The sequence below is a fragment of the Hylobates moloch genome, unplaced genomic scaffold (assembly GCF_009828535.3).
Source record: "Hylobates moloch isolate HMO894 unplaced genomic scaffold, HMol_V3 SCAFFOLD_5, whole genome shotgun sequence".
In the NCBI taxonomy this organism is placed as follows: Eukaryota; Metazoa; Chordata; class Mammalia; order Primates; family Hylobatidae; genus Hylobates; species Hylobates moloch.
Window position 1 is genome coordinate 80,146,463 of NW_026652280.1, and position 25,068 is coordinate 80,171,530.

General features: G+C 50.6%; 2 protein-coding genes across 8 annotated transcripts; one reads left to right on the forward strand and one right to left on the reverse strand.

The window, feature by feature from the left end:
- Window positions 1-1,014: 1,014 nt before the first annotated feature.
- Window positions 1,015-15,180, reverse strand: LOC116468854 (lysosomal membrane ascorbate-dependent ferrireductase CYB561A3). 3 transcript variants are annotated; one of them, XM_058438768.1, is made up of 6 exons: window positions 15,042-15,180; window positions 9,072-9,270; window positions 6,357-6,565; window positions 5,558-5,712; window positions 3,713-3,869; window positions 1,015-2,001 (listed from the first exon to the last, which is right to left on the reverse strand). In XM_058438768.1, the coding sequence occupies exons 2-6, from the start codon at window positions 9,253-9,255 to the stop codon at window positions 1,915-1,917; spliced, it is 792 nt and encodes a 263-aa protein (XP_058294751.1). In that variant the 5' UTR covers window positions 9,256-9,270; window positions 15,042-15,180; the 3' UTR covers window positions 1,015-1,914. The 3 variants fall into 3 exon arrangements, with proteins under 3 accessions (XP_058294751.1, XP_032008904.1, XP_032008902.1); XM_032153013.2 differs by lacking the exon at window positions 15,042-15,180 and adding an exon at window positions 9,744-9,856; XM_032153011.2 differs by lacking the exon at window positions 15,042-15,180 and adding an exon at window positions 9,744-9,854 and having other exon boundaries at window positions 1,015-3,142.
- Window positions 15,181-15,382: 202 nt separating this feature from the next.
- Window positions 15,383-23,119, forward strand: TMEM138 (transmembrane protein 138). 5 transcript variants are annotated; one of them, XM_032153017.2, is made up of 5 exons: window positions 15,611-16,034; window positions 17,845-18,112; window positions 19,656-19,827; window positions 21,518-21,593; window positions 22,504-23,119. In XM_032153017.2, the coding sequence occupies exons 2-5, from the start codon at window positions 17,985-17,987 to the stop codon at window positions 22,614-22,616; spliced, it is 489 nt and encodes a 162-aa protein (XP_032008908.1). In that variant the 5' UTR covers window positions 15,611-16,034; window positions 17,845-17,984; the 3' UTR covers window positions 22,617-23,119. The 5 variants fall into 5 exon arrangements, with proteins under 5 accessions (XP_058294752.1, XP_032008908.1, XP_058294753.1 ...); XM_058438770.1 differs by having other exon boundaries at window positions 15,616-17,908; window positions 18,027-18,112; XM_032153016.2 differs by having other exon boundaries at window positions 15,666-15,730.
- The last annotated feature ends 1,949 nt before the right edge of the window (window positions 23,120-25,068 follow it).

A 25,068-nucleotide genomic window follows, 5' to 3' on the forward strand; every position in this document is an offset into this window, starting at 1 on the left:
TGTGCATATGGAGACAAACAGCACATGCCTGGCACACATGTAGGGTAGAGAGTGGTTAAAGGCACTGGCTGTCGACTCATACACATGATCTGAAATCTGGTTCTGCTTTAACCCGGCTACATGAGCTAAGGCCTATTTTTTAGCCCCTTGGGATCTGTAAAATTAGAATGGTACCCACCTCACAGGGACATGAAAGGATTCAAATGAATTGATGAAGATGAAGCCCAGCACAGTCCAAGTGCTCACTCACTGAGAGTTACAGTTATTACAAGGGTTGGGCCCCCAGCCCCTCCCAGGTCATCTGCTCCACCACTAGCTGTAGGAAAGAACCTCCTGCCCCCCCAACCCCCGTCACCTACTTGGCCCAAATTTGGCTGCAGGCTTCCCGAGTGCCTGGGCTTCTCTACCCAGGGTCCTGTCTGTCGGCTGCACCATACGTCCCTGACCACAAGGCATCCAAGTGCACAGGAGTATGCGCCCAGCAGCTGGGAAGGAGGCTGGCCTCAGACGGTGGCCTGTGGATCCCAGCTCTGTCATTTCCTGGCTGGGTGACCTCAACCTAGTCACCCTTTTTGAGTCTTGTTTTCTCAGATTATGAAATAGGACAAATTTCCTTCCTCATGAGATGAGCACGTGCCATTAGCTATTGAGGACATCCGCACATAATTGAGCGGCATGTGAATCCACACATGCCATTCCACGAAGACAGAGGATCATGGGGATCTTTGGTGCCTTCCGGTTGGCCCCTCCCTACTTCTGTGAGGGTCAGACCTGTCCTGAGGCTTTTACAAATTGGCCCAGAACTCATTTAACCACAGCATCCTTTCATCAGAGGGCTGTTATTTGAGACTGAATGTTTGTGTCCCCCCGTAAATTCCTGTGTTGAAAGGCTCACCCCCACTATGGTAGTGTTAGGACGTGGGGCCTTTGGGAGGTGACTGGGTTATGAGGGTGAAGCCCCAGAGAGCTCTCACACCCTTTCCACCATGTGAGGTTATGGTGAGAAGACGGTCTCTGAGGAAGCTGGCCCCTGCCACACACATTTGCCAGCGCCTTGATCTTGGATGTCTGTAGCCTCCAGAACTGTGAGAAATAAACGCTTGTTGTTTAGGCCATCCAGGCTATTATATTTTTGTTATAGCAGCCTGAACAAAGCTTTGATTCTTAACATATTTAATGAAACTCAAGCCTCATAAACCAGTGAAATGCCTACCCCTATGGAGACAGGGAGCTGGTCATGGGACCTAGGTGCCTGGAAGACATCCCAGTGGCTTTGAAGGCTCCAGCCAATCAAGACGTTCAATATCAGCCCTTCTGTTAACATCTGGCAATGTGAGGCTGGGGTGGAAAGTTGGCCTGATGTTGCCAGGAGTAGGATGCTGATGCTGCCAGAGAGTAGGTGGGCTCCAAACCCCAGGCTTCTCACTTGCCTACTAGGCATAGCAGTGTGGAGCTTGGGACCTGGCAGTGCATCTTTGGAGAAGGCAAAAAAGCCACAGCAGCAACACTTAGGAGAGGAGCAAGACCCTTCCCCCTCCCCACCCTATTTCCTCCCCTGAAGAAGAGCAACAGCTCAAGCTCTAGCATGGCACAGAACACTGGGTTGGGCTAGGCAAGCAGCCATGGTGGGGGCAGGTGAAGCAATGTGGGTCTTAGCAAGGAACCCCTCTGAAGGTGGCAGTGGCTCCCAGGGCTGCTGCATACAGGACACCACAACTTTGGCATTAGTTGCATGGTGAGCTGCAGAGTGATCAGAGGGGCTGGGGCCCTGCCAAGAGAGCAAGGCCGGACCTGCCCAGCGGGAGGCAGGAAGGCCCTGATCCAGCAAGGAGAAGTAAAGGAAGTCCACAGCCACCTCTGTTACTCATCGCTACTGGGACATCTGGGGACAGGCTCTGTTCTTGGGAGAGCAGGTCACCAGGATTTGTAGGGCTGTCTGCTGGTGACAGGCACGTAAGTCACAGGGAAAGGCCGGGATCCAGGCCTCAGCTGTAGCAGCAGCTGGAAGAGGTGGAGCCGCACAGTCACAATACACACAGACACAGAGCAGCAATACGAAACAGAACAGCTCAGAGCAGTCAGCTCCTCAGCAGAAGCTGCATGGGCCGCCACTCCCCACTTCTGCAATCACCCCATGATGTCTCCACCCCACCTCACATCCAGATGGGGCTGGATGGCAGAGCAGATGAAGCCTGCTCTGTGGCGGGGCAGCCTAACTGAAACGCACACCTTTATGGGGGAAGTGGACGGACACCTCACCTCCCTCATGGTTCACATCGTGGACTGCACTTGAGTCCCAGCTCTTCACCACATCCCTAGGAGTCTTTTTTTTTTTTTTTTTTTTGAGACGGAGTCTCGCTCTGTCACCCAGGCTGGAGTGCAGTGGCGCGATCTCGGCTCACTGCAAGCTCCACCTCCCGGGTTCACGCCATTCTCCTGCCTCAGCCTCTCCGAGTAGCTGGGACTACAGGCGCCCGCCACCACGCCCGGCTAATTTTTTGTATTTTTAGTAGAGACGGGGTTTCACCGTGGTCTCGATCTCCTGACCTCGGGATCCGCCCGCCTCGGCCTCCCAAAGTGCTGGGATTACAAGCGTGAGCCACCGCGCCCGGCCTTCCTAGGAGTCTTAAGAGGAAATCAGTCTGATTTCTTCAGACAGGAGCAGCAAGAGCGGCCAAAGCAAGGAGGACCTCGTGTGAATGGAGGACCTGAGAGGCTGATGCCAAGGAGTACAGAAGCCAAAGCCACCAAGGAAAGCAGACAGGCAGCAAGCAGCCGGAGAAGGCAGGCCAGGACCCAGACAAAGCCACCAAGAAAAGCAGACAGGCAGCAAGCAGCCAGAGAAGCCAGGCCAGGACCCAGGCAAAGCCACCAAGAAAAGCAGACAGGCAGCAAGCAGCCAGAGAAGCCAGGCCAGGACCCAGGCAAAGCCACCAAGAAAAGCAGACAGGCAGCAAGCAGCCGGAGAGGGCAGGCCAGCACCCAGGCAAGAAGTCTGGGCCCAGCATTCGAAGAAAGTCGCCTGCTGAAACCAGCCGGGAACCCTGGGAAGAGCAGAGCTTCTGAGGGGAACACAGGCTGCACCACCAGGAGCTCCTGGGAGCCCCTTCCTGCTGCTTCACTCCCCATCATGCAGCAAGGGCTGGAAAGAGAGGCAGATGCCCAGGAGTTAATGACATGATGCAGGAGTCACACCAGGCCCAAGCTGTTCAGACAGACCCCCAACCTGCAGGGTGGTCCCCACCCAAGCCACCAAATCCCTCAGGGAAGCCCCAAAGTCTCTGAGCCTGGTACACACCCCCTCTCCCTACATCCCCTCAAGACCTGCTCTGAGCACTCAGCTGGTCACCAGGCACCCATCCCACTAGACTAGCCCCCAGGCTGGTAAAGGAGAAATCACACACCCTTGTCATAGTCAAGCCCTTCCTTGGGGAAGAAGATAAGGCCACACTTCACCCCAGAGAACCACAGTGATTTGGGGGGGAAATTCTGTCTCCCAATGGACAGACTCTGGGGAGTCCCAGCATTTCGCTGGGATGCGCTGGTTTGGGACCAGTGCTCCCCATCAGCCACCCTAACTCCACCCTCAAGTTACTTGATTTCCTACTGTGCCACAGAGTAAGCCTTCTTGTCAAGGCCCCAGCCTTTCGTGGGAGATCCTTCTGTAGACCTGGCCCTGTCCCACCCTGGAATGTGGGACTGGAACCCATACCTGTCTGTCGGTCAGGATCCCCGGCTCTGGGCGCTTCCAAGATGAAGCCAGAAGGATGTAGAGCACCAGCAGCCCAAAGGCCACCACCAGCATCCCAGTGCTGTTGGCAAAGACCGCCTCACTGGGCAGGCTGTGGTATGGCCTGGTGGTGTTTTTCCTGAAGATGACAAAACAATGTGAGCCCTCGAGAGATTTTTCCACCTATTTTTGTCTAGTGGGAGACTCGATGTCACTAAGAGAGGATGAGAAAACCTTCCCGGGGCCACATGTGATTTAGAATTTTGCCTCTTTTTTTTTTTTTTTGAGACGGAGTCTCGCTCTGTCGCCCAGGCTGGAGTGCAGTGGCGCAATCTCGGCTCACTGCAAGCTCCGCCTCCCGGGTTCACGCCATTCTCCTGTCTCAGCCTCTCCGAGTAGCTGGGACTACAGGCGCCTGCCACCACGCCCGGCTAATTTTTTGTATTTTTTAGTAGAGACGGGGTTTCACCGTGGTCTCGATCTCCTGACCTCGTGATCCGCCCGCCTCGGCCTCCCAAAGTGCTGGGATTACAAGCGTGAGCCACCGCGCCCGGCATGATTTAGAATTTTAACACCCTTTTTTTTTTTTTGAGGCAGAGTCTTGCTCTGTTGCCCAGGCTGGAGTGCAGTGGCGCAATCTCAGCTCACTGCAAGCTCCGCCTCCTGGGTTCACGCCATTGTCCTGCCTCAGCCTCCCGAGTAGCTGGGACTACAAGTGCCCACCACCACGCCCGGCTAATTTTTTGTATTTTTAGTAGAGACAGGGTTTCACCAGGTTAGCCAGGGTGGTCTCAATCTCCTGACCTCGTGATCCGCCCGCCTTGGCCTTCCAAAGTGCTGGGATTACAGGCGTGAGCCACCGTGCCCAGCTGAATTTCAACACCCTTTCTAAGTCCCTGCAAATACTTGTATAATGAGCCAGGCGCAGTGGCTCACTCTTGTAATCCCAGCACTTTGGGAGGCCAAGGCATGAGGATTGCTTTACCCCAGGAGTTGGAGACTAGCCTGTGCAACATAGTGAGATCCTGTCTCTACAAAAGTAAAACTTAGCTAGGTGAGGTGGTCCATGCCTGTAGTCCTAGCTTACTTGGGAGGCTAAATTGGGAAGATCACTTGAGTGCAGGAGTTTGATGCTGCAGTGAGCTATGGTCACACCATTTCTCTCCAACCTAGGCAACAGAGTGAGATGCTATCTCTTGGCTGGGGGGATAAAAGGAGAGAGAGAGGGTCTTCCTATGTTGCCCAGGCTGGACTCCTTCCACCTCAGCCTCCCTAGTAGGTAGGACTACAGGTGCATGCCACTGCACCCAACTGTAATAATCCTTTTACCCGTGAGGAAACTGAAGCTCAAAGCAATGAAATTAACTTGCCCAAAGTTGCATAACTAGTAAATGGCACAGCCAAGATCGAAACCAAGGTCTGACCTTAAGTCCTAGTTGCTTTTCACTACACCCCACTGCCTCAAAAGAAGATTGCGCCACTGCACTCCAGCCTGGGCAACAGAGTGAGATTCCATCTCAAAAAAAAAAAAAAAATGGCAATGACAACAATACCAATGATGTAGGGTAGTTGACGGGATTAAATGTAAGGTGCTTAGTACAGTTTCTGACACACAGCAGGTGCTAAATCAAACTGATGCTCAATAAATATCTGCTGACTTACCAATTTCAACCTAAAGAAAGATCAATTTTGTTACCTTCCAGATCAGGAGTGGACCCAACCCCAAAAGCTCTCCTCCCTTGGGTGAGTCCTGTGATCACAGGGTATATCTTTTGAGACCCTATTCCCTCCTCTTCACCTTAGAGTTGGGGACCCCACTGCACTCACAAACTGAAGAAAAGCTTCTCATTAATGCCGGAAATGACGGATGTGATGGACAGAGAGAGGATGGCGGCTCCAAAAAAGACGTGGATAGGTTTTAGGAGGCTGCGCAGCCACATGGACGCCCAGGGCAGGAGGAAGACAGCAAAGCCCAGGAACCACTGTGGACAAAAGGGAGGACGCACCCGACTGTGCTGTGTGTGACCAAAGCACATCCCACCCCACCAGCACCTCCTCCCCATCTCTACTCCCTGGCTCTTCTTTCACAACTCAAACCCTCCCACCAGGCATTGCCCACTACCATGCTAGCTTCCTCATTGTGGCCTATTACCCAAGCAACAAGAACAGTAAATGACATGCTTAGCTACCATCCCACACCCAGCAAACCCAACCACCTTGTTTGTCTCTGGTTCCTTCCAGTCCTTGCTCATAAAACTCTTCACTTGCACAGGCCTGAGATCAGAATATGGAAACCACTTCAAGAATTCTTTTGGTTCACAGAGGTAGGAGTGGGGAAAGTGGAAGCCAGATGGCTGATTAGAGTCAGCATGGTGCGTGCCATGACAAAGTTAGCAGAGAGGGCTCTGGGACGAGAGACGGGCAATGGGAGGGATAAAAGGAACAGGGTAAGTTCAGGCCACTGACCTCCCACAGCCCCTGAATAAACGGTCAGTTCTACAAGGTACAACCTGCAAGTCTCTCTCCAAGCAGTGAGCAGAAGGAATATTTGGTGCTCATGCAAGTGAACCCCCAACCAGAGCTCATGGCTCTGGGAACCTCAAGGAGGAGAACAGAGAGAACCCACCTGGCAGGCGAAGAGGAAGACAGTGGTGATGCCCAGCCAGCTGTGCAGGGAGTAGAGGTTGGCAATCCTTCCATGGTTATGAAACGTAAAGACAGCAACCAGCCCCACAACAGTGAGGACGAAGGCCATCAGGTGCAGTGCTGCATGGAGGAGTTTCCAGGGCAGTTTGGGCCCCACCCACGACTGGGGCAGGCGGTACACCAGCGACGCTGCAGGAGAGAGCAGTCCCAGGGCTCAGCCTCTCCCCTCGAGCTCACCCAGACATCAGGGAATAACCCTGATAGGATCCTACACAGCTTCCCAGCAAGGGAACAGGAAATGCTAGGGCACTGGTATCAACTCCTCGGCATCTTCTATCCTCCCATGATTTGTGGGATAACAGCCATGAAGGGAGGAGAGAAGGGCCAGTTAAAAAGGGAGGAGTGGTCGGGCAAGGTGGCTCATGCCCGTAATTCCGGCACTTTTTGGGAGGCCAAGGTGGGAGGACTCCTTGAGGCCAGGAGTTTGAGGTTACAGTGAGCTATGATCATGCCACTGCAATCTAGCCTGGGCCACAGAGAGAAATAAATAAATAAATAAATAGATTCAAATTAAAAAGGGAGGAGGGCTGGGCACGGTGACTCATGTCAGCACTTTGGGAGGCCAGAAGTTCAAGATTAGCCTGGGCAACATAGCAAGATCCTGTCTCCACAAAAAATAAAAATTAAAAAAAAATTACCCAGGTATGGTGGCACATGCCTGTTCTCTCAGCTACTTGGGGGGCTGAGGTGAGAGGATCACTTGAGCCCAAGAGTTCAAGGCTGCAGCAAGCTACGATCATCCCACTGCACTCTAGCCTGAAAAAGAGGGAAACCTGTCTCCTAAAAAAAAAAAGTGAGGGAGGAAGCAGGTTTCTTGGACCTCTCATTCTATGTTTACAATAATAATTTCAGCTTGTTTGCAGTTTCTAGGCTAAAAAGCATCGTGACAGTCATTATTTCATCAAACTGAATTGTCACAACTGAGGCTGGCTATCAACACAGGTACTAAGGTCAGGCAACATAGGTCCAAATCCAGGCTCTGCCTCTCCTTTTTTTTTTTTTTTTTTTTTGAGACGGAGTCTCATTCTATCATCCAGGCTGGAGTGTAGTGGCTCACTGCAAGCTCCGCCTCCCGGGTTCACGCCATTCTCCTGCCTCAGCCTCCCAAGTAGCTGGGACTACTGGTGCCTGCCACCATACCCGGCTAATTTTTTGTATTTCTAGTAGAGACGGGGTTTCACTGTGTTAGCCAGGATGGTCTCGATCTCCTGACCTTGTGATCCACCCGCCTCAGCCTCCCAAAGTGCTGGGATTACAGGCGTGAGCCACCACGCCCGGCCTGGCCTCTCCTTTCTAACTCTCAATTTCCTCATCTGTAAAAAGGATATAATAGAGCCCACCTCACAAACTTGTAAGAACAAAATGGGATGATATATGTGAACTGCACATGGTAAGCTGCCATCATCAATGGCATCGTATTGCCATTTTACAAGTGGGGAAAATGAGGCTCACTGGGGCCCCGAGGCACAGATTTGAAAGCATGAGACAAAGATTACAAAGATGGATCCCAGGCTGGGCGCGGTAGCTACGTGTGTAATCCCAGCACTTTGGGAAGCAGAGGTGGGTGGATCACCTGAGGTCAGGAGTTCGAGACCAGCCTGACCAACATGGTGAAACCCCATTTCTACTAAAAAATACAAAAATTAGCTGGGCATGATGGTGGGCACCTGTAATCTCAGCTACTTGAGAGGCTGAGGCCAGAGAATGGCCTGAACCCGGGCGGTGGAGGTTGCAGTGAGCCAAGATCACGCCATTGCACTCCAGCCTAGGCGACAAGAGCAAAACTCCATCTCAAAAAAAAAGATGGATCCCGGAAGAGCAAGCAAGTCCTTTATTCAGTGGCCTGACTAAACCATGAGAGGCTTCAATCTCCTGTTCTCTACAGCTGATTAAAAACTACAGCTCAGGTCGGGCGTGGTGGCTCATGCCTGTAATCCCAGCACTTTGGGAGGCTGAAGTGGGCGGATCACGAGGTCAGGAGCTCAAGACCATCCTGGCTAACACGGTGAAATCCTATCTCTACTAAAAATACAAAAAAAAAATTAGCCGGTCACGGTGGCAGGCGCCTGTAGTCCCAGCTACTCGGGAGGCTGAGGCAGGAGAATGGCGCAAACCCGGGAGGTGGAGCTTGCAGTGAGCCAAGATCACGCCACTGCACTCCAGCCTGGGCGACGGAGCAATACTCCATCTAGAAAAAAGAAAAAAAAAAAAAAAAAAACACTACAGCTCAAAGGCCAAATCCAGCTCGCTAGCTATGTTTGCAAATAAAGCTTTATTGGAACACATGAGCCACACTTGTGTTTATTTGTTGTCTATGGCTGCCCTCACAATACAGTGGCAGAGCTGACTACCTGCAACACAGATTCTATGTCTTGCAAAACTGAAATATTTATCTGACCCTCTACAGAAAGTTTGCCAACTCCTGCCCTAGAGTATCTGTGAAGCCACCCTTCTGAGATGCCCCCCATCTTAACCCCTTCCTCCCCCAAATGACAGCTGGGCCCAGAGACAGCCCAACCCACCCTACCCCCATAGCCCCAAACCCAACATTTACAAAGGCCAGCCTTGGAGAGGGAAAGTGCAGCTTTGTCCAGCCTGGGCCCTATCCCGCCTCCCTTCCTGACGTCTTACTCACCACCTCCGTAGAATACCACCATGCCAGCAACCATAAGCACTGGGTGCCAGTTGAACATGTAGATGCTGCCATTCCAGGCAAAGCCACCACGCCAGTACTGCATCCAGTAGATAGTGAAGAGGATGCACATGGAGCCCAGGGACCCCAGCAGCAGGCAGGACAGGTAGAACCATCCCGACGCCATTCTGATCACGCACTCCTAGAAGAAGGAGAAGTCACAAGTCTCCACTGGCTCAGGTGCACCCAGTTCTCTGGCTAAAGGAGGTAACACTGATTTCGCTCTTGGCCTGTGGGATGGAATTTTTTGCTTCAGTTCCCCTGCATCAGGCTGGGCACCACCCCCTGCCCAAGGCCTCAATGCCTGGGTGGGCCTGATCTTCAGTCACAATGACTGAGGCCCCACCCCAGCACCTGGTAGTGCCCAGACAGAGCAGCAAGCTCAAGGCTGTGGCTGGCCCTGGCGAAGGCCAGATGCCAAGGCCCAAGACCCAGAGTCCTGGGATTAGTCGCCCCTCACAGGACCAAAAGGTAAAGAATTACCACCCCATACCCCCCAGGAAAAAAGGGACAGGAATCAAAATCCAGGCTAAATCACGCAAATGCCCAGGCCTTGGGTTCTAACATAAGAAGGCAAAAATTATAATCTGAAAAGAGCAAACACCCCACTATTACCCTAGACAGGAAGGAGTCAGAAAAGTTCTTCCCCATAGAGTGAGCTCTATGGGGCTAATCTTCACTGGAAAGGTAACCAGGCCTTCACTCCACTGCCCACACTCCACACCTTGAACCAGCTGATGCCCCTCAGCTGTCTCCAGCCCTGAGACTTCTGCTTTCTCTTCCTCTGGGGAAAGTCCAGAGAAGAAAAGAGGAAGCAACAACTCATGGTCTAGAAAGCAAGAGACTTATTTTGAGATTTCCGCAAGTTCTTGATAAACCCAGAAACCAACTCGGGTTTCAGGCATGGCCAATGCTTAAAGCCCTGAGCAGTTGCTCTTTAACGCTAGGCAAGTGGGCAAAGCCACAGGACTGGCCCTGCTTTCAGCTAATATGTAGGCAGCACAGGCCCAGGCATCAAGGCAGTCACCCTGTCCCATGGACTCACACCAAGAAGGCAACAATGGGCCGGGCGCGGTGGCTCACGCTTGTAATCCCAGCACTTTGGGAGGCCGAGGCGGGCGGATCACGAGGTCAGGAGATCGAGACCACGGTGAAACCCCGTCTCTATTAAAAATACAAAAAATTAGCCGGGCGTGGTGGCGGGCGCCTGTAGTCCCAGCTACTCGGAGAGGCTGAGGCAGGAGAATGGCGCGAACCCGGGAGGCGGAGCTTGCAGTGAGCCGAGATTGTGCCACTGCACTCCAGCCTGGGCGACAGAGCAAGACTCCGTCTCAAAAAAAAAAAAAAAAAAAAAAAAAAAGAAGGCAACAATGTGGCTTCCTGCATTGAGGTCCCTCACTCAGAACCAGCTAATAGAATAGCCAATAGCCCCCACGGAGGTAAAACATTTGACTGCTCACTTTTAGCCCTAATGATAGGCTCAGAGAACTGGCCTGGGCTCCAATTCCTGCGAAATGGGCACCTTGAGCAAATCACTTAACATTTGCAGGACTCACCTGCAAGAAAGGCATGGCAGTAAGAATACTTGAACAATAAGAATAACGAACACCAGCTACAAGCACCAGAGCCTTACACACAAGATCCCATTTACTCCTCTTAACCCTGGGAGGCATATTATTCCATGAGGAAACTAAGGCTGAGAGAGATAAGTAATTAGCATGAGGACCCAGTGAGAGTGGGTGGGGAGTTCCAAATCCTGTATGTTTAGCTTCAAGGCCCACGCTGCTTCCTTGACCATAGGTTGTCAGATCAAGTGAGAAAATGAATGTAGCACACTGTAGAAGTCAAGTATTAGAATTCTTGGCTGGGCGCGATGGCTTATGCCTGTAATCCTACACTTCGGGAGGCTGAGGCAGGTGGATCACCTGAGGTCAGGAGTTCGAGACCAGACTGATCAACATGGTGAAACCCTGGTCTCTACTAAAAATACAAAATTAGCCAGGAGTGGTGGTGGGCGCCTGTAATCCCAGCTACTCGGGAGGCTGAGGCAGGAGAATTGCTTGAACCAGGGAGGCAGAGGTTGCAATGAGCCAAGATTGTGCCATTGCACTCCAGCCTGAGCAACGAGAGCGAAACTTCATCTCAAAAAAAAAAAAAAAATAGGCTGGGTGAGGTGGCTCACACCTGTAATCCTAGCACTTTGGGAGGCCGAGGTGGGCAGATCATGAGGTCAAGAGATCAAGACCATTCTGGCCAACATGGTGAACCCCCGCCCCCCGTCTCTACTAAAAATAAAAAATTAGCTGGGCATGGTGGCGCACGCCTATAGTCCCAGCTAGCTACTCGGGAGGCTGAGGCAGGAAAATCGCTTGAACCCAGGAGGCGGAGGTTGCAGTGAGCTGTGGTCACGCCACTGCACTCCAGCCTGGCGACTGAGCGAAACTCTGTCTAAAAAATATATACATATATATCAAATTCTTAGTCATTGCTGTCACGCACTTCATCCTAACTACTAACATGCGGCTCATGTTCCTTGTGCCTGCCCAGGCCTCTCAGTGGCCCTCAGCCATGCCATGCCAGCTCTCCCCATGCTAGGGGTCCACCTACTTAGGTAAAGATGCTGGACTTTCACAAGGTGACCCAAGTTAGCAGTAATCTCTGAGAAAGGAAGGTCCAGCCAGACACGGTGGTTCAAGCCTGTAATCCCAGCACTTTTGGAGGCCGACACAGGAGGATCACCTGAGGTCAGGAGTTCGAGACCAGCCTGGCCAACATGGTGAAACCACGTCTCTACTAAAAATGCAAAAATGTGCTGGGTGTGGTGGCGCGCGCCTGTAATTCCAGCTACTAGGGAGGCTGAGGCAAGAGAATCGCTTGAACCCTGGAGGTGGACATTGCAGTGAGCTGAGATCACGCCACTGCTCTCTAGCCTGGGGGACAGAGCGAGACTCTGTCTCAAAAAAAAAAAAGAAAAGAAAAGAAGGTCCAAGGGCTGCGGGGAAAAAGCTTCCATGAAGCTGGCAGGAGAAAATCATGCCACCAGCTTCCTAGAAGCTTTGTGACTCAACTACTTAACTCAGAGATTTGCTACCCAGCCTCAGAACTGCCTCCTCAATTCCTCCAAGGGCAGAGGACGTTTCAGATCACCAGATGTTCACCTAAAACTCTCTCCATCCCTCAGTGAAATATAAGAGATCTTGATCAGCAGGCTCACTCATCTGACAATATCTACTTCCACAACTGTTTTTTCTTTGTAAAAGGAAAAAGTAAATACAGTCCAAAAGGATCTGTAGCCACACCCTAGAAGAGCTCCTGGTTTACTGCTCTGTGACAGACTTAGAATAGACCCTGGGCACTTTCCTGACAGAGAACTACAAAGTTATATTGCCCTGCTCACAACACACAGATAAGCCCTCCTACTTCCTGAAATAGAGCAAAGCAGGAGAAAAGGAAGAATGCAGTGAAGGACCAGCACAGTGATTCATGCCTATAATCCCGGCACTTTGGGAGGCCGAGGCAGGTGGGTTACCTGAAGTCAGGAGTTCGAGACCAGCCTGGCCAACATGGCGAAACCCCGTCTCTACTAAAAATACAAAAATTAGCCAGGCACGGTGGCATGTGCCTGTAGTCCAAGGTACTTGGGAAGCTGAGGCACGAGAATTGCTTGAACCCAGGAGGCAGAGGTTGCAGTGAGCCAAGATCAAGCCACTGCACTGCAGCCTGTGCAACAGAGATAGACTCTGTCTATAAATAAATAAATACCCAGGAGTTCCAGACCAGCCTGAGCAACAGTAGCCCTCATCTCAAAAAAAAAAAATTAGGTGGGTGTGGTGGCATGCACTTGTAGTCTCAGCTACTCAGGAGGCTGAGGTGGGAGGATGGTTTGAGCCCAGGAGGAGAAGGCTGAAGTGAGCTGAGATCACACCACTGCACTCTAGCCTAGGCGACAGAGCTAGACTCTGTCTCAAAAACAAAACAAAACAAAAAAACAGTGAAAATTGCAATGCAAATTCTTGAAAATATCCTCTCATTTGTTCTAAGAGGGCAGGCTGGGCTGTGATCCCAGGGTGTGCTCACTATGGTTCGGCCTCCTGTTGTGCCCTCACTTTGCAGAGCCCCATTCTAAGGCAGCAGTCAGCAAGCTCTTCTGTGAAGGTCCAGGTAGTAAATATTCTAGGCTTTGTAGAGCACATGGTCTCTGTCACAACTATGTCATCAACTCTGCCCGTGCAAGAGCAGCCACATAAATATCTTAACAAATGAGCACCACGGCTGTGTTCCAGTAATATTTATTTATGGACACTGAAGTCTGAGTTTCACATAATTTTCACGTCACAAAATATTATTAATTTCTTGCAAAAAAGGATTCTCCCGGTTGAGCTAAAACAGGTCAGGTCCAGGGGTAAGAAATGCTAGTTCCCGGCCAGGCGCGGTGGCTCACGCTTGTAATCCCAGCACTTTGGAAGGCGGAGGCGGGCGGATCACGAGGTCAGGAGATCGAGACCACGGCGAAACCCCGTCTCTACTAAAAATACAAAAAAAAGGCCGGGCGCGGTGGCTCACGCTTGTAATCCCAGCACTTTGGGAGGCCGAGGTGGGTGGATCCCGAGGTCAGGAGATCGAGACCACGGTGAAACCCCGTCTCTACTAGAAATACAAAAAAAATTAGCCGGGCGTGATGGCGGGCGCCTGTAGTCCCAGCTACTCGGAGAGGCTGAGGCAGGAGAATGGCGTGAACCCGGGAGGCGGAGCTTGCAGTGAGTTGAGATTGTGCCACTGCACTCCAGCCTGGGCGACAGAGCAAGACTCCGTCTCAAAAAAAAAAAAAAAAACCAAACAGAAATGCTAGTTCCCATCAAGCCCTTAGTCTTTGAAAAAGGCTCTACTCAGGCTGGGAGCGGTGGCTCACGCCTGTAATCCCAGCACTTTGGGAGGCCGAGGCTGGCCGATCACATGAGGTCAGGAGTTCGAGACCAGCCTGACCAACATGAAGAAACCCCGTCTCTACTAAAAATACAAAAATCAGCCGGGCACGGTAGCGGGCGCCTGTAATCCCAGCTACTTGGGAGGCTGAGGCAGGGGAATCGCTTGAACCGGGAGGCAGAGGTTGCAGTGAGCCGAGATCGTGCCACTGCACTCCAGCCTGGGCGACAGTGAGACTCCGTCTCAGAAAAAAAAAAAAGAAAAAGGCTCTACTCCAAACTCTTGCAGTGTTGCTTTTATAATTTAGAACTACAAATAAGTGAAGGGGTAGAAAATCAGTTTGTTGCTCTCCCTCCCCGATGAACTGGGAGACTTCAAGAATCTTGAGGACCAGACTTAGGATACAAGTCCTAAACCCTCATCTTACAAATCAAGAACACTGTGACACTGGGGCCCGAAACGAGAAAATGACTTAGCCAAGGTAAGTGGCAGAGCTGGTACAGGAATTCAGGTCCACTCCCTCTCAGCTCTGAAGATTCCTTATTCTCAAAGGCAGCTTCTGTTAAAGTCGGAACATCAGGAGTGAGGGGCTCAATATTCCAGCCAAGGAGGCAGGTGAACAAATTACCCCTTAGCACCGGAATAATTACAGACCCGGACTTCAGCCTGTGCCTAGGTCCGGCTCAGGTGTCCAAAGAACCGTTCCAGGCACCCGAGGGGTGATCCCTGCCTCCTCTGCTGGGTGCTCGTGCTAGCTAACGATGGGTGAAAATTGGGGCGAGGAGCTCCAGCTGCTTTCTGCGTCCTCTGAAGAGCTTTCGTGCCTTTATAACCACCACGTTGGAAGGAAGAGCGCGGAGAAAGGTGCCCACTTTCTAAAAGAGAAAATTGAGGCCAAGCAAGGAGGTCGCGACAGTGCGAAGCGAGACAGCAGCGGAGCCAGCATTCGAACCCAGGTCCCTGAACTACCAGCCCCGGAATCCTTCTCACCCCTAACCACAGTGGGACGAAGTGAGGCCGGGATCTCCGGAACCCGCCTCTCGCTACCAGGCGCCAGAGCTGCCGCTCCCGAGGTTCCTAGGAGATGCAGAAGATACTGCCCCGAATGCCTACAGCCGGCTAGCAATGCTGCCCCAGAGCAGAGCGGCGGGCGCCGCCTCGCCTTCTTATAGGCTCGCAGCACTTCCAGTCGTGCGCGAGGCCTCCTGGGAAGTGAAGTCCGGAGGCCAGGGGTGGCCGGCTCCCAGCGCGCCAAGGTGCTAGCCCCCTAACTCCCGTTCCTCCTCGGCGTTTCTTCTCCAAGTCCGAAGTCAGGGTCCAGGACTGCTGCTATGCATCAGCCCCGCCTCTCATCCCCCATCCAGAGGAGGCGGAAATGTTCAGGTGAACGCGAAGCCTCCCACTACGAGCCGGCCCTCAGCAAGGCCGTGCGCAGTGTGGGCGGGAGCCCTAAGTCAGCTAGCGGCGACGCTGGGAGGGCCCGGAGCAGGCCGGGCCCCGAACTGCGAAGGCTCCAACATGGCGACCAGAGTGGCCATAGAGCGGGAAGAGAAAGCCGGAGCCTAGCAGGCCGCACGGCGCAGACGGGGCCCCGCGTCCTCCATTTACTTCCGGAATTTAAAGTCGGCTTCCGGAAGCCGGGACGATGTCCCCATGACAACCGACGTTGGAGTTTGGAGGTGAGAGTGATTGACGAGGAGTGGGTTAAGTGACCAGAAGTCAGAATTTTTAGTGCTGTTGTTTTGGGCTTGGGTTTTATGCTTTGTTGTTTGCCAAGGAAGCCTCGTTTTTAAGTGGATTGGGAAGCGTGAGGAATACTGCCCTAGGTACAAAGGGAAGGCGGCAGGTAGCGGTGGACGAATTGAAGAGCCTCATGAGCTTGTGACTCTCCACTGCCCTAAACTGGAGGGGATCGTCGTACGTAGAGACAGCCATGGGCGTTTCTACATAACAGATCCTCAAAACAGCTCTGGATGGTGGCCTGTGAGTAGTGGTTAAGAGCACGGGTTTGGCGTCACAGTTATGAAGTCTGGTTCTGCTGACTTGAGACCTGGAGGAATGCCTTGAACTCTGACTTCTGTGTCCTTTCCTGTAGAATGGGAATAATTCCCACCTTGCAGAGTTGTAGGGAGGATTAAAGGAAATGATCTTGGTTGACAGGCTTATCGGGTGTGGGTACCTATGTAGTAGCTATCAATGTTATTTAATGCAGCCGGGCGCAGTGGCTCACGCCTGTAATCCCAGCACTTTGGGAGGCCGAGGCGGGCGGATCACGAGGTCAGGAGATCAAGACCATCCTGGCTAACATGGTGAAACCCCGTCTTTACTAAAAATACAAACAATTAGCCAGGCGTGGTGGCACACGCCTGTAGTCCCAGCTACTCGGGAGAATCGCTTGAACCTGAGAGGCGGAGGTTGCAGTGAGCCGAGATCATGCCACTGCACTCCAGCTTGGCGACAGAGCGAGACACACACTTTCTGTCTCTCTCTCTCTCTAAAATTTAATGAATGAGGAAACCGCGAACATACGTCCAGGTAGGTGGGACTTCACCAGCTGAGGTGGAGGAGATGCCTTAACCCTCCGGAGTCTCTATACATTGTAATGGCTACTTCTCAAGACGGTTGTAGGATTGAGTAAGGTTAGAAATATGAAAAGAGCGGCCGGGCGCGGTGGCTCAAGCCTGTAATCCCAGCACTTTGGGAGGCCGAGGCGGGCGAATCACGAGGTCAGGAGATCGAGACCATCCTGGCTAACACGGTGAAACCCCGTCTCTACTAAAAAATTAGCCGGGCGTGGTGGCGGGCGCCTGTAATCCCAGCTACTCGGGAGGCTGAGGCAGGAGAATGGCGTGAACCCGGGAGGCGGAGCTTGCAGTGAGCCGAGATCGCGCCAGTGCCCTCCAGCCTGGGGGACAGAGAAAGACTCCGTCTCAAAAAAAAAAAAAAAGAAATATGAAAAGAGCTTATAAATTGCAAAATATTTTACCGATGCTAATTTAGTCGCTTACACTCCAGAGCATTTTGAAATTTCTTTATAGATTTGGCACAGCAGCAGGGTCATAGGACACCCCCAGAGCAACTTGTGGGTCTTGGAATAGATGAAAAGAAACAACTGCCACTGTGTTGCTACCATAACCCTAAAGATAAAGCTTTCCAGGAGACCCCTATTTCCTCTCTGCTTTTTCTGCCTACGGCACTTCACACTTATGTGCCAGCATTTTTACTGCCTAGTTAAATACCAGTCTATCAATTATGTAAGAGACAGCTTAGTCCAGTAGTTAAGAGCACAGACTGTGGACCTGGGCAGCCTGCATCTGAATACCAGCTCTACCACTTACTAACGATATGACCTTGGACAAATTATTTTACCTCTCTTGGCCTCAAATTTCTCATCTGTAAAATGGGGAAGGTAATAATGTATTATATCATCTACCTTGTGAGATTTAAATAATGTTAGTGCTTGTAGAACACTCCCTGGCACATTGTAAGCAATGTATAAGGATTTGCTGCCATTTTTGTTTCCACCACTACTACATGACCAGGCAGTCATTCTTTTCAGTAATACTACTAGATTCCTTTGGTTAGAGACAGCTCTGCATTTAGAAGGTTCCAGGCATGGAGAAAGGTTGGTGAAGGTCCTAGAATAAATGACTTCTTGGGGATTTTTGGTTGTTGGTTTTGTTCACTAAAGTATCCCATGCAACTGGAGTGGTACCTGGCACACAGTAGGTTCTCAGTAAATGTTTATGGTATTAATACATTTCTAACTTTGCTTATCTTTTTGCCCCAACAGCTGCTTGCCTTAGAGCAAGGGAAACAACTCTGATTCAAAGGAACTAGAAGCCTCTCCCTCAGTGGTAGGGAGAGAGCCAGGAGCTGTTTTCTGGGGAACTGTGGGATGTGCCCTTGGGGGCCCGAGAAAACAGAAGGAAGATGCTCCAGACCAGTAACTACAGCCTGGTGCTCTCTCTGCAGTTCCTGCTGCTGTCCTATGACCTCTTTGTCAATTCCTTCTCAGAACTGCTCCGAAAGGCTCCTGTCATCCAGCTTGTGCTCTTCATGTGCGTGCAGTAAGGCACTCTGGAAAGCTGAACCCAAGCAATTCAAAGGCCCTAACAGTGGTGATTTAGTGTCTTAAAGTTATTAGTAGGCTGGGTATAGTGGCTCACACCCATAATCCCAGGACTTTGGTAGGCCAAGGCAGGAGGATCTTTTGAGGCTGGGAGTTTGAGGACCAGCCTAGGCAACATAGCAAGACCCTGTCTCTACCTAATAAAAATTTTTTAAATTAGCTAGGCGTGGTGCCACACACCTGTAATCCCAGTGATTCAGGATGCTGAGGTAGAAGGATTGCCTAAGCCCAGGAGTTCAAGGCTACAGTGAGCCATGATCATGCCACTGCACTCCAGCCAGGTGACAGAGAAAGACCGTATCTCAAAAAAAAAAAAAAAAGAAAAAAAAAGCCAGGTGCAGTGGCTCACACTTGTAATCCCAACACTTTGGGAGGCCAAGGTGGGCAGATCACCTGAGGTCGGGAATTTGGGACCAGTCTGACCAACATGGAGAAACCCCATCTCTACTAAAAATACAAAAATTAGATGGGCGTGGTGGTGCATGCCTGTAATCCCAGCTACTTGGGAGGCTGAGGCAGGAGAATCGCTTGAACCCGGGAGGCAGAGGTTGCAGTGAGCCATGATCATGCCACTGCACTCCAGCCTGGGCGACAGAACAAGACTCCATCTCAAAAAAAAAAAAAAAAAGTTTAAGAGTGTCAGATAGCCTGGGCAACATAGTGAGACCTCATTTCTACTAAAACATAATTTTTTTTTTTTTTTTTTTTGAGATGGAGTCTAGCTCTGTTGCCAGGCTGGAGTGCAGTGGCACAATCTCAGCTCACTGCAACCTCCGCACCCTGGGTTCAAGCGATTCTCCTGCCTCAGCCTCCCTAGTAGCTGGGATTATAGGTGTGCGCTACCATACCCCACTAATTTACCACACCCAGCTAATTTTTGTATTTTTAGTAGAGACGGGGTTTTGCCATGTTGGCCAGCCTGGTCTCAAACTCTTGACCTCAAGTGATCTGCCCACCTCGGCCTCCCAAAGTGCTGGGATTACAGGCATGAGCTAATTTTTTTTTTTTAATTAGCTGAGTATAGTGGCACACACCTGTGGTCACAGCTACTCAGGAGGGTGAGGCGGGAGGATCACTTGAGCCTGGGAAGTCGCTGCAGTGAGCTGTGATCATACCACTGCACTCCAGTCTGGGCAACAAAATGAGACCCTGTCTCGAAAAATAAAGAGTATCAGAGAATCTTCTATAGGACTATGTATGGAAGAAATTTTAAAAATAAAAAAGAGTATTAGAGCAGGAAAGCCTTGAATATGGACTACAAACCCAACTGATGGGGCCAATGGGTAATTTTAGGTAATTTTAGCTTCGTGTCATTCAGGTCCCAAAACCCCTGTTATCTCTGTGAGGGTTTAAGATGTCAGATGCCTATCTCACAACAAAGGACAGGCCTCGTGGTGTCCCTCAGGACATAGTACCTGCTCTTGGGTCCTCACACAGGCCTCCGTTGGTTGTACTTTTTTTTATGTCTACAGCATCCAGGATATGGCAGTCCTCTTCAACATCATCATCATTTTCCTCATGTTCTTCAACACCTTCGTCTTCCAGGCTGGCCTGGTCAACCTCTTATTCCATAAATTCAAAGGGACCATCATCCTGACAGCTGTGTACTTTGCCCTCAGCATCTCCCTTCATGTCTGGGTCATGGTAAGAGTGGAAGTCTGAATTCTTTTTTTTAATTTTTATTTTAAATAGAGGTGGGGTCTTACTGTGTCACCAAGGCTGGTCTCGAACTCCTGAGCTCAAGTGATTCTCCTGCTTCTGCCTCCCAAGCTCAAGCGATTCTCCTGCTTCTGCCTCCCAAAGTGCTGGAATTACAGGCATGAGTCACTGTGCCCAGGCTGAACTCTGAATTCCTGAATCCCTAAAGGGCTAGGAATAACTTAACTTTTCTTTTTTTTTTTTTTTTCGTTTTTTTTTTGAGACAGAGTCTCGCTCTGTCGCCTGGCTGGAGTGCAGTGGCATGATCTCAGCTCACTGCAACCTTCCCAGGTTCAAGCGATTCTCCTCTCTCAGTCTCCTGAGTACCTGGGATTACAGGCATGTGCCACCATGCCCAGCTAATTTTTGTATTTTTAGTAGAGACTGGGTTTCACCATGTTGGCCGGGATGGCCTCAATCTCTTGACCTCGTGATCCTCCTGCCTCGGCCTCCGGAAGTGCTAGGATTACAGGCATGAGCTACTGCGCCCGGCCACTGGGTTATCTTTTTTCTGGGAACCCAGCTTCATTCTTTGACATCTCACACAATGCTTCATAGAGAACAGGTGAAATGAAAGTGATTTGGGTTGGAGCTCTGGGTACTCTTGACCAACCTTATGTGTTGAAAAAACAGCCTTGTCCAAGAGTCAGGGGACTCTTCCAGAACATTCAATTCACCTTTGCCCCAAACAGGCCTACCAGGGCTAAAACAGGTAGTTGAATGTGTTTCATCATTAGTTATTTGGGCAGGTGTATGTTGATACAGGTTATTCTTAGGCATCAGTGCCCCATGGCTAATGCTGTAGGCAGTGGATGTTTCTGGGAAGTAGCCAGGCAGGATTGCTGCTTGCCCTTGAGTGCACCATGCCGTCTGCCGAGCTCCTATCACTTTAGCTAGGAGAACCGGCTTCCAGGATCCCTCCCTTTGGTTCTAACTTAGGCCTCAGATCAGATCCAGTGTCCATGGTTTCAGATTTCTTCTGCTTCACAAATTCTTCCAGCTCTTTGAGTATCTTATATGTTTCTCATGTACTCAATTCAATTGAACTCTTTAAAACCTCAGGGTTCTCTAGTTGTCACTTCATTATTAAAGCCACTTTCACGCTCGAACCCCCTGTTAGGTTGCGCTTGTGATTCCACAGAAAGAAGTAGAGCTCCCAGGAAAGAAGCAAAGCAACACCAGAGTCTCTGGGTGCTTCCTGAAGAGGATTCTGTGCTCTGGTTCCTGGAGCCAAAATAGGTCCTGGCTTTGTACTATAAAAGCCGTTAATCTCATTAAACCCTGAGTACACCAAAGTCTTTATCTGACAGGAGCTGAGCCAGCGATTTTTCAAGGCAAGACAGTGACCAGCTGAACTCCTGAGATAATGAGTATATCATTTCTCCTTGGCAAAGGTTATGGAATTAAAGAGAATAAATAACTTAGTTCATACTTCCTCCCTCAAAGTTAAAAGATATTCCCTTTGCAGCAAAAAAGGGAGCTTTGAGGCTCCTTCAAGAAACACTCCTTGGGGTTGTAGAAAGGAGGAAGAGGTTAGCATGATTTTAAACCAACTGGCATCTCTGCAGCTAACCAAGTTGGAGACATTAGGGCCTCTTGTGGCCATTAACTTTTGTGTGTCTCACATCTCCTTCAGAACTTACGCTGGAAAAACTCCAACAGCTTCATATGGACAGATGGACTTCAAACGCTGTTTGTATTCCAGAGACTAGGTAAGGACCAGAGCAAGGTCAGGCCTCTCTCAGGTCCCACATGTGTCTCTCTCAGTGAGGGCCTTGATGCTGGCTTCCCAGACCTGTCCCAGCTGGCTTGGGATGGTTGCGACAGCCACACCAGGAACAGGAGGGATTACTGCCCCTGCCCTTGCTGGAAGACTGTGGGAAATCAGGAGGCAGGGCTGCCCAGCCTCATTAGGTTCTGTTCTTTTTGTTTGTTTGTTTGTTTGTTTGTTTGTTTTTGAGACAGTCTTGCTCTGTCGCCCAGGCTGGAGTGCTGTGGCGCTATCTCAGCTCACTGCAAGCTCCGCCTCCCAGGTTCATGCCATTCTCCTGCCTCAGCCTCCTGAGTAGCTGGGTCTTCAGGCGCCCGCCACTACGCCCAGCTGATTTTTTTTTTTTTTTTTTTTGAGACGGAGTCTTGCTCTGTCACCCAGGCTGGAGTGCAGTGGCGCAATCTCGGCTCACTGCAAGCTCCGCCTCCCGGGTTCACGCCATTCTCCTGCCTCAGCCTCTCCGAGTAGCTGGGACTACAGGCGCCTGCCACCGCGCCCGGCTAATTTTTTGTATTTTTAGTAGAGACGGGGTTTCACCATGGTCTCGATCTCCTGACCTCGTGATCCGCCTGCCTCGGCCTCCCAAAGTGCTGGGATTACAAGCGTGAGCCACCGCGCCCGGCCAGCCCAGCTGATTTTTTGTGTATTTTTAGTAGAAACGGGGTTTCACCGTGTTAGCCAGGATGGTCTCGATCACTGACCTTGCGATCCGCCTGCCTCTGCCTCCTAAAGTGCTGGGATTACAGGCGTGAGCCACCGCGCCCGGCCAGGTTCTGTTCTTAAGTTCTGTTCTTAACCTGAAATGACACTCAGGAGCAGCCCTGAGGCTTCTCTTCTGCTTCCCCCCACAGCGGCAGTGTTGTACTGCTACTTCTATAAACGGACAGCCATAAGACTAGGCGACCCTCGCTTCTACCAGGACTCTTTGTGGCTGCGCAAGGAGTTCATGCAAGTTCGAAGGTGACCTCTTGTCACACTGATGGATACTTTTCCTTCCTGATAGAAGCCACATTTGCTGTCTGCAGGGAGAGTTGGCCCTATGCATGGGCAAACAGCTGGACTTTTCAAGGAAGGTTCAGACCAGCTGTGTTCAGCATTCAAGAAGGAAGATCCTCCCTCTTGCACAATTAGAGTGTCCCCATCGGTCTCCAGTGCGGCATCCCTTCCTTGCCTCCTACCTCCGTTCCACCCCCTGTCCTTCCTTTCCTCTCTGTACCATTCATTCTCCCTGACCCGCCTTTCTTGCCGAGGGTTCTGTGGCTCTTACCCTTGTGAAGCTTTTCCTTTTAGCCTGGGACAGAAGGACCTCCCAGCCCCCCAAAGGATCTCCCAGTGACCAAAGGATGTGAAGAGTGATAGTTACGTGCTCCTGACGGATCACACCGCAGACGTTTAGATTTTTATACCCAAGGCACTTTTTAAAAATGTTTTATAAATAGAGAATAAATTGAATTCTTGTTCCATAAATGGTGGAGTCTGTCTGTCCAGCTAGATCTCTTCATGGTTAAGAGGCGTGCCAAGGTCCAGCTTAGCATCTACTTGACCCAGAGGGAATATTGAGCCACAGAGGAAATACAGATCTTTGTTGAGCTCCATTATGAGTACAAAGTATTTTAGCAGAAATTCAAGATGGAATCTGATGCTGCATCCCCCACTCCTGGAGTTCCAGATGTCTGTGCTCTATTCAGACTCTCTTTCCTTATCAGAAGCCTTAACTGCCCTCAGAAGAATAAAAATATTCCTTAGCCAGTTTTGGCAAAAGAAATTTTTAAAATTCATATGTCCGTAGTATCAGTTTTGTATTGTCAGAATACTGTGTAACAGTCTACCACCAAAGTTCAGGGGCATAGAGCAATAAACAGCTGCCTGGCTCTTTGTCTTGGGGTTCAGCTGATCAAGGCTGTGTGTGGGTGGTTTCAGCTGGGCTCACTCATGTGTCTGGTCAGCTGCAGGTCAGCTAGGCAGCTGCGATGACCTTGGGATCCACTGGCAGTTGGCTAGCCTTCAATGACCTCAGCTGGAGTGACTGTGGTTACTCAGCTCTGGTTTGCAGGATTTGCTTCCGACAGACTAGCCTGGATCTGCCCACACGCCACTGGCAGAGCGGGAAAGTCCCAGTATGCAACCCCATTTCAAGCCTGTGCTTGTCTTGTGTCTCCTAGACTCCTATTGATCAAGGCAAGTCATGCGACTAAGCCCAGAAACAAAGTGGCAAACGGTTACCAACCACAAGTTCTTAGACTCTCATTGCTATAGAAATTGACATGAGGCTACAAGGATTTGCTGACAAGGCTTCATTGGAGCTTATGCCTGGGCATAAGGGACACAACACAAGTCAAAGACAGAGTTCCCTGACTGACTCTGAAAAAAGCCTGCGGGGATTTTTCTCTTAGGCAAAGCGCTGGAATTGACCTCGGGTAGGGTAGGCAGGCTGGGCTGGGCAAAGGACATGAGGGTAGGGTGTGCAGGTCAGCATCTGGTTGTAAGGGTTATCTTGAATAATGGACCACCAGGTGGTCTGGCCAATGGCAGCAAATCTGTATTCTTTCCTGAGGAGGGACACTCCACACACAATGTTGGTTTGTTATTTTGGACCTCCTAAGGCCAGTTCCTGGAATTCTTTAAGTAAAAGGCCTGGTTAAACATTGTGAGAGCACAGAAGATGAATACAAAATGGCGATTTTCTTTGTATGACTAAAGCGTTGATGATAGTGGATACATCAGCAAGGTAGAGGGGTGGATTTTGTGGTCAGTGGGGATGCATGAAAGGATGCTGTAGTGGGGGTGAGCTGAAGCCACACCCTGTCTCTACTCTGTCTCAAAAGCACTATAAAGTTTCAAGGCCAAAGGCATGGATATAGAGAGAGTAAAGAATGGGGGCCATTAATTCACCCAGTCTCTCACACCAGAGAGCTGCTCTGTGAAACTTGTTCTTCAGAGATGCTTTGGCAGGGTTGGCAAGCTTTTTTTGAGAAGGGCCAGATAGTAAATATTTGAGGTTTTGAGGGTACAACCACTCAACCATGACACTGAAGCATGAAAGCTTCCATAGACTATAGGATACATAGGTAATGGGAAAGTGTGGGTGGTTTCAGCTGGGCTCACTCGTGTGTCAGCTGCAGGTCAGCTAGGCAGCTATGATGTCCTTGGGATCCACTGGCAATTGGCTAGCCTGCAGTGACCTCAGCTGGGGGTCCCCAAACATCTCAGGACCCCCAAACTCATTATGCCAAAGGGAAAGTTAAGCCTGGAGACTGAGTCATGCAACACCGCCCCCCTCTCCCAAATAAATGAATTTATTTTACTTTATTTTATTTTAAGATGGAGTCTAGCTCTGTCACCAGGCTGGTGTGCAGTGGCACAATCTCGGCTCACTACAACCTCCGCCTCCTGGGTTCAAGCGATTCTCCTGCCTC

Bases quoted from the DNA above. Each gene is read 5' to 3' on its own strand.
- LOC116468854 (XM_032153013.2), bottom strand. From the start codon at position 9,779: ATGGGGAAGAACTTTTCTGACTCCTTCCTGTCTAGG. The intron at 6,566-9,071 runs GTGAGTAAGACG...TCTCTCCTGCAG, and splicing joins GGTGGTATTCTACGGAGGTG to CGTCGCTGGTGTACCGCCTG. The intron at 5,713-6,356 runs GTGGGTTCTCTC...TTTTGTCCACAG, and splicing joins TCTTCCTCTTCGCCTGCCAG to TGGTTCCTGGGCTTTGCTGT.
- TMEM138 (XM_032153017.2), top strand. From the start codon at position 17,985: ATGCTCCAGACCAGTAACTACAGCCTGGTGCTCTCTCTGCAGTTCCTG. The intron at 18,113-19,655 runs GTGCGTGCAGTA...TTATGTCTACAG, and splicing joins ATCCAGCTTGTGCTCTTCAT to CATCCAGGATATGGCAGTCC. The intron at 21,594-22,503 runs GTAAGGACCAGA...TTCCCCCCACAG, and splicing joins GTTTGTATTCCAGAGACTAG to CGGCAGTGTTGTACTGCTAC.